This window comes from Carcharhinus amblyrhynchos, chromosome 26 (genome assembly GCF_965287045.1).
Source record: "Carcharhinus amblyrhynchos chromosome 26, sCarAmb.v2.hapA, whole genome shotgun sequence".
NCBI classification, from domain to species: Eukaryota; Metazoa; Chordata; class Chondrichthyes; order Carcharhiniformes; family Carcharhinidae; genus Carcharhinus; species Carcharhinus amblyrhynchos.
This window is the reverse complement of record NC_137349.1, coordinates 40,531,436-40,545,044: the sequence shown is the minus strand read 5'-3', so window position 1 is coordinate 40,545,044 and position 13,609 is coordinate 40,531,436. Positions and strand designations below refer to the sequence as shown.

Sequence of the window (13,609 nt, the reverse complement as noted above, 5' to 3'; positions counted from 1 at the left end):
ATGCCTGGTGCTGCTGTGGATATGTTCGCCTGCACTGTGCATTGAACTGTGATGTAGGCAAATGAATGGGGATATGAGTGTAAATTTTGTGTGTGACCTCCAAGGTATGACACTTCTGTAGTGCAGGAGGCCAAAGAGCTTTGCCAATCTTGCTGTAAAATATTATGCATTGCTGATTACTTGCTGTGTTGTGTTTCTTCTGAATAATAATCCTTGTAAATACATTTCACTAATAAACTTAACCAGAAGAATATGATTGGTAATTTAGTATTATTCCATCTGTTGGAGTAACTTGAGTTTATGGTGTGAAACCTGGACAATCCCAAGTGCCACGTAGCGTGGTTAAACTGGTTGTCCTAGTCATGGTGTGCCTAAGGTTATAAGCTTTTGGATTCTAGGAGAAATGCGTCTGCTGCTGGAAATGAATCTTCTGCTATGGACATGATTAATGAATTAGGAGAGAGCCTGAATTGCAATAATGGGTACTCAAAATTGTGAACAAATGCAAAATTTTATAAATTGAGATAATCTCTGAGATCCGAAATAAAAATGGAAAATGCTGGAAATACTCAGCAGGTCAAGCAACATCTGTGGAGAGAGAAACAATTAATGTTTCAGGTTGATGCTGCTTCATCAAGCCAGTTAATAAGTTTCATGATGTTGACTGAGGGTAGATGTTAACCAAGGCAGTGTGGAGAACGATCCTGCTCTCCTTCAAATAAATTTAATATAATTGAATATAAAAATGTTGCTTAACAATATGTTTCAAAAGATAAGCATGGAAGGCCATCTACAGTTAACTTGATCAAATGACAAATGTTTATAAAATGACATATTAATTGATGTTCTTCTTTTCCTCAGCTTTCCAGTGGAAACCCTGTGTATGAGACCTATTATCGTCAGGTAAGCTGCTTTACTGCAGTAATCTCGACCAGTCATGATTTTGAACATTTGTAAGAATTAAAAAAAAACTCTGCTATAAGAAAAACAATCCCAGCCTCTCCAGTCTCTACAAATATTTGATGCCGCCTCATTCTAGATAACACTTCAGTAAAATCTCCTCTGTATCCCTTTTAAGTCTTCCTCAGGCGTGGTGCCCAGGATTGAACATAGATGTAGTTTAACCTTTATAAAGGTTTAGCATGACTTTGTTACTTCTGCCTGATTTGTATAATAAAAGCAGAAACTGTTGTAAAAACCTAACAGGTCAGGCAACATCTGTGGTGAGAGAAACAGTTGATGTTTTGAGTTAATTATAACTCTTCCTGAGAACCATTTTGTTAACTTGAAATATTAACTGTTTCTGTCTCTAGATCCTGCCAGATCTGCTGAGTTTTTCTGCACTTTTTGAAATGTTTTGCTTTTGTTTTAGTGTTCTGATTCCTCTATTAATAAAACTAAGGATTTCATATGCTTTTTTAACAATGATCCCAACTTTTCTTTCACTTTCAACAATTTGTATATATATCTGTATCCCCTTTAAAATTGAGCTGTGTGGTTCATATTGCCTCTCATCTTTTCTACCAACATGTATCACTTTACACTTCTCTGCTTTAAATCTTATCTGCCATTTGTCTACTCATTTTACTAGTTTGTCTAAGTCCTCTTGAAATCTCCCCTTTTTAATCCTCATAGCTTACCGAACGTTAATGGTTGTGGGACTGTAGGGGGTGAGATCCTTAAAACGATTACTATTACTAAAGAAGTAGTGCTTGGTGGACTAATGGGACTAAAGATAGACAAGTCCCCGGGCCCGGATGCGTCCCAGGGTACTAAAAGAAATGGCAGAAGTAATAGCAGATGCGTTAGTAGTAATTTATCAAAACTTGCTGGACTCTGGGGAAGTGCCAGCTGATTGGAAAACAGCTAATGTGACGCTGCTGTTTAAAAAAGGAAGTAGACAAAAGGCAGGTAACTACAGGCCGGTTAGCTTAACGTCCATAGTTGTGAAAATGCTGGAATCCGTCATTAAAGAAGAAATAGCAGACGCCTGGAAAAGAATTGTTCGATCAAGCAGATGCAGCATGGCTTCATGAAGGGAAAGTCGTGTTTGACGAATTTACTGGATTTTTATGAAGACGTAACGAGTGCGGTTGACAGAGGGGAACTGGTGGATGTGGTGTTTTTGGATTTCCAGAAGGTTCACAAAAGGTTGCTGCAGAAGATTAAGGTACATGGACTTAGGGGTAAAGTGTTAGCGTGAATTGAGGATTGGTTATCTAACAGGAAGCAGACAGTTGGAATAAATGGGTACTGTTCTGGTTGGCAGTTGGTGACTAGTGGTGTGCCGCAGGGATTGGTGCTGGGGCTTCAACTGTTTACCATATAAATAGATGATCTGGAGGAGGGGACCAAGTGTAGGGTAACAAAGTTTGCTGATGACACAAAGATGAGTGGGAAAGCAAATTGCGTGGAGGACACGGAAAGTCTGCAGAGAGATTTGGATAGGCTGAGTGAGTGGGCAAGGATCTGGCAGATGGAGTATAATGTTGGCAAGTGTGAGGTTATCCACTTTGGAAGGAATAATAGTAAAATGGACTATTATTTAAATGGTGAAAAATTACGACATGCTACTGTGCAGAGGGACCTGGGACTCCTTGTGAATGAATCGCAAAAACTCAGTTTGCAGGTGCAGCAGGTAATCAAGAAGGCAAATGGAATATTGGCCTTTATCGCGAGGGGAATGCAATATAAAAGCAGGGCGGTCTTGCTGCAATTGTACAAAGTACTGGTGAGGCTGCAACTGGAGTACTGTGTGCACTTTTGGTCCCCTTATTTGTGAAAGGATATATTGGCCTTGGAGGGAGTACAGAGAAGATTCACTAGGTTGATACCGGAGATGAGGGGGTTAGCTTATGAGAAGAGATTGCGTAGATTGGGCCTGTACTCGTTGGAGTTTAGAAGGCTGAGGGGAGATCTTATAGAGACATAAAAGATAATGAAGGGGCTAGATGGGGTAGAAGTAGAGATTCTTTCCACTTAGAAAGGAAACGAGCTAGAGGACACAGCCTCAAAATAAGGGGGAGTCAGTTTAGAACAGAGTTGAGGAAGAACTTTTTCTCTCAGAGGGTAGTGAATCTTTGGAATTCTCTGCCCATTGAAGCAGTGGAGACTACCTCGTTGAATATGTTCAAGTCACAGGTAGATAGATTTCTGATCAGTAAGGGAATTAAGGGTTATGGGGAGCGGGTAAGTGAAACTGAACCACTTTAGATTAGCCATGATCTTATTGAAAGGCAGGGCAGACTTAAGGGGCTAGATGGCCTTCTCCTGCTCCTATTTCTTATGTTCTTATGTTTCCTACATTACTGAGTTATTATCATCTGCACTCTTTGAAATTATTCCCTACATTCACAAGTCCATTAATATATATCAAAAGACCTGAATAATATCATTATATGCTGTCCTCCAACCTAAAATAATCACCGTCAAAAGTTTTCCCTTTGACAAAGGGTCACCTGGACTCAAAATATCAACTCTCTTCTCGCCTTACAGATGCTGTCAGATTTTTCAAAAGCTTTCTGTTTCTTTATCATATGGATTTAATTGTGAACAAATCATATATTTATTAGCCTACTGTTTTCCCAATACCAGTTAATTTTGCCCTGGGTTTCATGTCCAGAGATTTCCACATCCTAGACTTATTTTCCTGTAGTTGTTGAGTTTACCCTTCTTCCCCCTTTTAAAGAGGGGGGGTAACATTTGCATTCCTCCAGTTATCTGACACACATATTCAGGGAGAATTAGAACGTTATCAACCTCTGCAGTTCTATCTTTGCTTTCCTCAATAATCTAGGATGCATTCCACCTGGACTGTCAGTCTATTAAGTGCATCCTCCTTATCTATTTTAGTTGAGTAGATCAGTGAAGTATGTTCTCTAGAGTTTAGAAGGGGTGCTGTGGGTAATATTGTTTCTGAGCTGAAAGCTCCAGGTTAAAGTCCCACTGCAGGGCCTAGTGATCATGGCAAGCCCGTTCATTATGTGGTCAAACAGGTTGATATTCAGGCTGCAGATCCTTTCAACACATCTGTGGCAGATTGTAAGAGCATGAGAATTTCCTGTTCAGCTAGGATCGGCAAAAGACAGTGTCAAACCACAGCATTACTTTGCCAAGCATAATCATGGACCAACGCATGGAAGCTTATGGTCGCTGATGCCCTTGGGCATGGTACCTTACGAGGGAGAGAGTTTAGAAAGAATGTGAAGTGATTTCACATTGAAATATATAAAATTCATAAAGGGCTTGAGAGGGTAGCTGCTTTCACTCAGAAGATTTCTTTCATTAGATTAGTCCAAAGATGTGCGAGTTAGGTTGATTGGCCATGCTAAAAATTGCCCCTTAGTGTCCTGGGATGTGTAGGTTGAAGGGATTAGTGGGTAAATATGTAGGGATATGGGGGTAGAGCCTGGCTGGGATTGTGGTTGGTGCAGACTCAATGGGCCGAATGGCCTGTTTCTGCACTGTAGGGTTTCTATGATTCTATCTATGATTGTGAACCTTTGGAATTCTCTACTGCGGAGGGTTGTGGATGCTCATTCAGGGAGTATATTCAAGACAGAAATAATAAATTTTTGGATAGAAGGGCTTTGGGGACAGAGAAAGAAGTTGTAAATGAGATAGAAGATCAGACTATGATCTTACTGAACAGGCTCCAAGGACTAAATGGCATTTTTCTGCTGCTTGTACTCTTATCCCTGTCCAGTGTTCCCAGTCTTTATTCTTCGTTGAAGCATTGGTTGTGTTTTTAGGGTGCGAAATATTTGTTTAGTACCCATAGCTGCAAAAGAGATCATCTTCTTGTCCCTAAGCAGCTTCACCCTTCCTTTAAATACTTATTAATATGTTTATAATAAAATGTTTGGGTCCCATTTCATGTTAGTTGCAGTTTAATCTCAGACTCTGTCTTTGCACATTTTGTTCACTTTTTGATATTTCCAATGATACTTTCTGTGTTCAGTTCTCCGTGCTATAAATCTCTCAATTAAACCTCTATATGTTTAGTAATTTAGGGATTTGTACCTTTAGAGCCCTTCCCTACCTTCAATCTATTCCCAAGAAAAGTCCCATCCTCCCCTGTTTAATTACTGTTTTCTCCTATAAATTTTTAATTGGAGTGGCTTGGTGGCACAGTGGTTAGAGCATCGCTGCCTCACAGCACCGGAGACCCGAGTTCAATTCCTGGCTTGGGTCACTGTCTGTGTGTGGAGTCTGCACATTCTCCCCGTGTCTGCATAGGTTTCCTCCGCGTGTCCAGTTTCTTCCTACAGTGCGAAAGACATGCTGGTTAGGTACGTTGGCCATGTCAAATTCTCCCTCAGTGTACCTGAACAGGCGACTAGGGGATTTTCACAGTAAATTCATTGCGGTGTTAATGTAAGCTTACTTGTGACAAATAAACTTTTTAACTTGATTCCAATTCACCTGGACTACATCCATTGAAGTTAACCTGTCTCCAGTTAAGTATTTCTGTGCTTGATTATACCTTGTCCTTTTCCATAACGATTCTAAATCTGATTTTTGCTCTAATGCCTTGAACACTTCTTTCCCCAGAGCTAGATCAACAGGAACAGGAGTAGGCCATTTAACTCGCCAAGCCTGAACCACAATCCCTTAGCTGATCTGTGACTGTATTTCTTGTACATTTGGTTTATGGAAATATATCAATTTCCTGAGAGCAATTAGAGATAGGCAACAAGTGCTGACATTACCAAGGATAAGCGCATCCTGTGAATGAAAAATTATTTTGAACATACTTGTAATTTTTGAGTTTTTACATGAGCATAATCCAATCTACATGAAAATTAAAATTCTCCATTAAGTGCTTTTGCACTGTTTGCTTACTTGTTGGGCTGGGAGGATTTTGATCAAGAAGGTTCTCTTGAACATGCTTCAGGAATTGCTCCCTTTTTGCCCTTTACAGTGTTCATTGCCCTAGCCTGTGTTAGGTTGATTGAAATTTTCAATTGTCACTACTCTGTAGTTCTTGCATCCTTATGTAATTTGCCTGTAAACTTGCTCTTCTATATCCTTCCCAGTATTTGGTGACCTTTGGTATCCACCAGGTAGTGCAATGACTCCTCTAGTGTTCCTTCATTCTAAATTATTTTGCTGCTTGACTACATTATCTCTACCTAGTTCTGTAATAATTTATTTGATGAATACTGCTGCTGCACCATCTTTAGCTCCTCCTTTAATATACCCAACTGCAAGGTATTCAGGAAAGAAAAACTCCCAATTCTCTAGTCCTTTGAAGCAGGTCTCTGTTATTGGGCTGTTTTGTAATCCTAAATAGCTTGCTGGTGCCTGCAACTCACCACCCTTGTTAACCAAGCTCTGTGCAATTGCTTACATGTGCTTTACTTTGCCTCGCATTTGCCTGCTGTCTGATGTCTCTGGAATTATTCTCTCGTACTTTGTGCCTCCTAGTTCATTGTGCGTGAGGAGGGGATGTGAGGGCTGTGCGGGAAGGGGTGTAGGAAGAGGTGCAGGTAGGGTTGTGCGGAAGGGATGTGGAGGGATAGGGGATGTTGCGATGTGGGAGAAGAATTGGGGGAGAGAGGCAGCTTGGGAAGGAGCTGTGGGGGGTGGAAAGGGGAGATGGGGAAGTGGATTAGGGTACAGGGGAAGGGTGTGGATTATGTGTGAGTACACCCAAAACCAGTCTGATATGGTGGCTTGTTTGGCTCTGGAGGCCGTAAAGCAAGAGGCTGAAATCTTCAAATTCTAAGTGGCTTAACTGCTCAGACTATTCAATATTATAGGAACTGGGTTATAATTACTGTTTTTTTTTATCTTATTAGTCTGCAAGAAATTTAAGCACGCCTTTACTAACATATAAAAGGGAGCTTTCCATTTGTGTGGAACACTAGGTTCGCACTTGTAATAAAAATGTTCAAATCTGTTTGTCATTTTCATAAATGACCATGGATGAGGAACTGGAGGGATGGGTTAGTAAGTTCACCGCCGATACGAAAGTTGGTGGTGTTGTGGATAGTCTGGAGGGATGTCAGAAGTTGCAGCATGACATAGATAGGATGCAAGACTGGGCGGAGAAGTGGCAGATGGACTTCAACGCGGATAAATGTGTAGTGGTCCATTTTGGCAAGACCGATGGGATGCAGGAGTACAATGTCAAGGGTAGGAGTCTTAGCTGTGTTGAAGAGCAGAAGGATTTCGGGGTCCAGGTCCATAGGACTCTTAAATCGGCCTCACAGGTGGAGGATGTGGTCAAGAAGGCGTATGGTGTACTGGCCTTCATTAATCGAGGGATTGAGTTTAGGAGTTGGGAGGTAATGCTGCAACTTTTTAGGACCCTTATCAGACCCCACTTGGAGTATTGTGCGCAGTTCTGGTCGCCTCACTACAGGAAGGATGTGGAAGCTATTGAGAGGGTGCAAAGGAGATTTACAAGGATGTTGCCTGGATTGGGAGGCATGCCTTATGAAGATAGGTTGAGGGAGCTAAGTCTGTCCTATTACTTACGGAGCGAAAAGCTGCAGCAGGCGACGGTGCAGAGGGACCTCGGGGTCCTTGTGCATGAGTCGCAAAAACCCAGCTTGCAGGTGCAGCAGGTGGTCAGGAAGGCGAATGGGATGCTGGCCTTCATAGCGAGGGGGATTGAATATAAAAGTAGGGAGGTCTTGCTGCAGCTGTATAGGGCATTGGTGAGGCCGCAGCTGGAGTACTGTGTGCAGTTTTGGGCGCCGCACCTGCGCAAAGATATTTTGGCCTTGGAGGGAGTGCAGAGGAGGTTTACTAGGCTGATACCGGAGTTGAGGGGGTTGAGCTATGAGGAGAGGCTGAATAAACTGGGCTTGTACTCGTTAGAGTTTAGAAGAATGAGGGGAGATCTCATTGAGACGTATAAGATGATGAATGGGATGGATAGGATAGAGGTGGAAAGACTCTTCCCGCTCAAAAAAGACAGTAGGACTAGAGGGCACAGCCTCAAGATAAAAGGGGAGGTGGTTTAGAACGGAGTTGAGGGGGAACTTCTTCACTCAAAGGGTGGTGAATCTCTGGAATTCTCTGCCCGTTGAAGTGGTGGAGGCTGCCTCGCTAAATATTTTTAAGACGCGGGTTGATGGGTTTTTGATAAGAGAGGGGATTAAGGGTTATGGGGAGAGGGTGGGAATGTGGAACTGAGCAGCGACAGATCAGCCATGATCTTATTGAATGGCGGGGCAGGCTCGAAGGGCTGGATGGCCTACTCCTGCTCCTATTTCTTATGTTCTTATGTTCTTATGTTCTCCCTGGAGAGATGAAGGTTGAGAGGCGACCTGATAGAGGTTTATAAAATGTTGAGAGGAATAGATAGGGTTGATTCTCGGAGGCTATTTCCCAGGGCTGAAATGGTCACTACAAGAGGACACAGGTTTAAGGTGCTGGGAAGCAAGTAGAGAGGAGATGTTAGGGATAAGTTTTTCACTCAGAGGGTGGTGAATGAGTGGAATCGGCTGCCGTCGGTGGTGGTAGAGGCGAACTCGCTGGGGTCTTTTAAAAGACTTCTGGATGAATATATGGGATCTAATGGCATTGGGAGTTACAGATAGTTCTACGGCTTGGTAGGTATAGATGTGATCGGTGCAACTTGTGGGCCGAAGGGTCTGTTTGTGCTGTAGTGTTCTGTGTTCTAAATGCGGAGTTACTGTGTAAAATCTAGAATTAAACTGATAGCGAGTACCAGATGTGATATACATTATTTGAGGTTTTTCAAAAAGGTTGAAGCAAAATATTCTACATTTGTGCTATTTATTCCCATGTATTTGCATTTTCTTTAGTGGTGGGGATTTACACAACTGCACTTCTATTTCGCACTGGTTGACTCATGTATAGCTGTCGCTTGTTGGCAAGATTATCTTTGAACACTTCTTCAATTCTTTCTGCCTGTGCCCCCTTGACTTACATATGTGAATTAAAATGACCCTGCAATCCTAATTACATTAACATATGTTGCAACTCCCCTGCTTCAAGCCTTTAATCTGCCACTGGGTCACATTTGAACTGTTTACCTTCCTTGGTTTTGGATTTGATATTCTTGCCCTACATCTGGCATTCACTCCTTTGCTCTGTATTATCCCCTTCATTAACCCTGAAGTTTTGAGTAAGCCTGTTGTAAAATCATCCTAATTGTCCACTGCCAGATCTAATGTGGTATTTCTAACAGTCTGGATCTTTGTCAATTGCCAAATCATTCTTGAGTATCATTGAATAGTAACCTCTTTCTCTGATGGCTCCCCTTTGCTCTTTCCCAACTCCTTAATACTTGCAAAATATGAGGAACATATATTTCCTGTGGCAAAATTTGAGACTATTCATACAGCCACCGTCTTTATATCTGCCCTTATTCTTATCCTTTGAAGTGGGGGCAGAGAACACATTTCACTCGTTAGCTTCTTCTCTGCTCCCAAGAGGGTGTGTCTTGCTCCCTTGGTAATATCCTCACCCAGCTCCTTTTCTTGGTGTTTGCTAGTACTCTAAGTGGCTGACCATCTATGACTCAGCTTCAATGCGCTAAATTCACAATCCTTATCTTCAGAAACAGCCTTATCTCACCATACACCTTTGTCAGGCCTGAGGCAGGAAGTATCATCATTCAGAGTGTTGTGAACCATTAGAATTTTCTACCTCAGAGTGCTGCAGAAGATCAGTGGCAAGATTCAAGTCAGAGATTGATAGATTTTGAATTATGAAGGAATCAAGGGATATAGATGGGGCAGGAAAGCTTCTGGGTGATACGGTGGCATAGTGGTTAACACTACTGTCTTAGAGCAAGAGGGATCTAGGTTTGACTCCCAGCTTGGGTCACTGTCTGTCTGGAGTCTGCATGTTCTCCCCGTGTCTGCGTGGGTTTCCTCCGGGTGCTGAGGATTCCCCCACAGTCTAAAAGATATGCTGGTTAGGTGCAGTGACCCAAACACGTGCCGGAGTGTGGTAACTCGGGGAATTTCACAGTAAGTTCATTACAGTGTTAATGTAAGCCTACTTGTGACTAATAGATTAACTTTAACTTAACTTTAAAGTGTAGATTTGATTTATTATGTATTAGGATCCAGTGAAAAGTATTGTTTCTTGCGCATGATACAGACAAAACATACCATTGATAAAGTACATAGGGGAGAAGAAAAGGATAGGGTGCAGAATATAGTGTTACAGTCAGGGAAAATGATCAGTTGTGATCTTATAGAAGGACAGAACACACTTGAGGAATCCTTCTTCTGTTCTTACATTCTAAACCTAAGCCCTCTTCTGGTCATCACTTCAGTGTTTTTGTCTTCCAGTTCATTCCCTGACCTACCTTTGGCATTGCCTCCATTCATATTGATTCTGCTGTCTGAACTGTTCACTTTGTCTCTCCCTTGCCCACCTTTATTTGTTTGGACTTGATTTTAGTAATTCCCCAAAGTTTTACACTGCCTTTCAGAATCTCTTTTTTGCTAGATATTTGGGATGTTTACAACAATAAATAACAACAACTACTTGAATTTATATAATGCTGTGTCAAAACAGAATTTGACACAGCCTCCTATAGAGGTATTAGAAGAGATAACCTGAAGCTTGAACAGCAGTAGATTATCGATGTTAAAGGAGTAGAGAGAGGGGCGGAGAGGTTTGGTGAAGAAATTTGAGCTTAGGGCCGAGGCAGCTGAAGACATTGCTAGTGAAAGTGAACAAAAAAATGTGGGGATATGCAAGAGATCAGAATTGGAGGAGCTTTTGGAGAGATTTTGGGTTTGTTGGTCTGGAAGAAGTTACAGAGAGTGGCTGGCTCATGGAGAGATTTGAGAATGAAGTTGAGAGATTTAAAATTAAGTTTGCTGGTCTAGGAAACAATGTGGGTCAGTGATGGATGAATGGGACTTGAGATGAGTTAGGTACTATGATAATGGAAACTTCTAGATACAGCTGTTGATGATGCAGAACTTTATGGGTGTTTATTATTCCAGCAAAAATGGCCACCTGGTACAGGATGAAAATTGATGTCCAGTGGAGATTATTTATAATGAAAATCACATTAGCAGAGTGCGGGTGTGCAGGAACAGGAAGCAGCTGATGTGCAACAACTAAGGAAGTAATTACAAGTTTGGAACAAGCATGCAAGGCTGCTGAGGGAAGATTCAGATGGTCTCCTTTTACCAGTTCACCTTCAAGTCGATGGTTCCTGTGCCTCAAACTGCTCAAGAGGCTGTTGATCAAGATTTGGCCTCTTTAGTCACCAGTGGTCATGTCAGTTATTGCAGAGATGAACCTTTATTGATCATTGCCTGTAAAGTATTTCCCATCATCATCATCAGCTGTCCCTCCACTTGGGTGTCGTGAACTTCTGTCATGGGTCTTTGCCTGACTGAACAGACAAATTCTTGACTCGCACATCCTTGGGCACATGGAGTAGGATGTCCCACAGGGAAGTGGGATTTGCTTTCTTTTCTTCCCTCCTCTGCCACTGCCCTGCCTCATCATTTAAGGTGTTGTGACTCAAAGCAAGATGGACAAGTTGTCTCCATGTTGAATGATGGGTTGCAACCTCTTCCCAGTCATTAAGGCCAGGCCTCTGTGCTTCAAGGAGAGCTTCACACTGTCTTTGAACCATGTTCATTCGACCATTTCAGAGAACTGGAGCTGGTGGGGGGAAACAGTTTTCGGGTGGCCAGAGACATTGCTGATGTAATTTCTCTAGCACTTTCGTGTGTGTTTGAAAAACAATCCAGCCTCATTGCAGTGTGGGAGATGACAGCTGCTCTGTGCGCTTGGGCTTTAGTTGACTCGTGGAAACCTTTGCTGCCGTAGTTTAGCAGGCTGAGATGGTGCAACTGATCAGGTGTTGGATCTCCTTGTCAGTGGTGGCCTTTTGAGAGGAGCTGCCAAAGTATGAGAAAGTGCTCAATACATTTCATAGTCTCTCCATCAACTTATACCTGTGGGGAATATTTAGCTGACCAGGTGTGTTAATATGAGTTTCATTTTGACAACATTAAAGGACAGGCTGAGTCTCTTACACGTAGACTTGAAGAGATCAAAAGTGGTTTACAAATCTCGTGCAGAATGGGTAACAACACTGCAGTCATCCACAAACTATGTAGATCATGTGCTTCTGTGGTGATCAGGTTAGTTTTGGCATGGAGGTGATGGAGGGAAGAAAATCTGCCATCCTTGTCTGGTCAGGCATACATGTGCCTCCAGACCCACAGCAATATGCCAACTCTCATCTGAAATGGCCTAGCAAGCCACTCAATAAAAGGGCAATGGGGAACGGATAAGAAATGTTGACTAAGCCAGTGACACTCATCCCATGAAAGAATAAATGAAAAACATATGGTTAATTACAGTTGATATTCTTCAGGCTATCACCCACTACAGTGGTAGAATCCATTGGTGAACCACCACCAATGGGAGAGCTGCAATAACGAATCAAACGACAAAGCCTTTGGCGCCAGTGGTATTCCCGCTGAGGTCTTCAAAACTGATGAATTAATCCCGTGGATTTGGGAGGTCCTCCCCGACCTGACTTCAGTTGTGATTATCTTCAAGAAGGGAGATAAGTCACAGAAACATAGAAAATAGGAGCATTTTGCGATTCAGCTCTTTGAGCCTGCTTTGCCGTTCACTATGATCATGGCTGATCATCAAACTCAATAGCCTGACCCTACTTTCCCTCCATATTGTTTAATCCCCTTTTCCAAGAGCTATATCTAACTTCTTTTTGAAAATGCACAATGTTTTGACCTCAACTGCTTTCTGTCGTAGCAGATTTCACAGCCTTATGACTCTCGGTGAAGAAATTTGTCCCTATCTCATACCTAAAAGGCATCGTTAGGCTTTGATGTCTGCCCCCTACTATACCACCACTACCATCAACACATATCACACCCCCCTCCCCCCCAACAACCTCCCCCGTAACTACATGCATTTACCGTGCCTAATCCACCTAACCTACATATCTTTGGACACTAAGGGCCAATTTAACATGACCAGTCCACTTAATTTGCACATCTTTGAACTATGGGAGGAAATCCATGCACACATAGGGAGAATGTGGAAACTCTACACAGTCACCCAAGGTCAGAATCAAACCCGAGTCCCTGATACTGTGAGGCAGCAATGCTAACTGCTGTGCTGACCTATCGAGATATTTCCTTGTTGTCCAGAGCAGTGAAAGTCCTGACACGTGTTCTCCTAAATCACCCATTTCCTGTGGCTGAAGAAATCCTTCCAGAGATACACTGTGGCTTTAGACCTTCCACAGGAATTCCTAACATAGTTTTTGTTACCAGTCAAACCCAAGAACAACACCAAGAACTCTTGTTGCATTCATCAACCTGCCCAAAGCATTTGACTTAGTAAATCACAAGACTATGTGGATCTCTGTGTTCCAGAGATTTGGATGTCCAAAAGCCTTCATCACAGTTCTGCAATAGTTTTGTCTTGATATGACTGCAACTCTTTTGTGTGAGAGATCGGGAGGTGAAGCCTTCAAAATACTACTATCATTGTAGCAAAGTAATTTGTACATGGACTTTATTCCTGTTCTTCTTGACAGAGAAGGTTAACCTTAGTGAATTGGGTTAAGAAAGAAGATTTGCTTATTACAATGCAGCAAATTTTGACA

At 42.2% G+C, this 13,609-nt stretch overlaps 1 protein-coding gene across 9 annotated transcripts in view; it reads left to right on the top strand.

Annotated features, from left to right (window-relative positions):
- eps15l1a (epidermal growth factor receptor pathway substrate 15-like 1a) overlaps positions 1-13,609 on the top strand; it is a 380,478-nt gene that overhangs the window by 76,866 nt on the left and 290,003 nt on the right. For all 9 annotated transcript variants that reach the window (XM_080212644.1, XM_080212650.1, XM_080212643.1 and 6 more), the window contains exon 2: positions 862-903. In XM_080212644.1, coding sequence (XP_080068770.1) covers positions 862-903 — 42 coding nt within the window. The remainder of the gene's footprint in view (positions 1-861; positions 904-13,609) is intronic.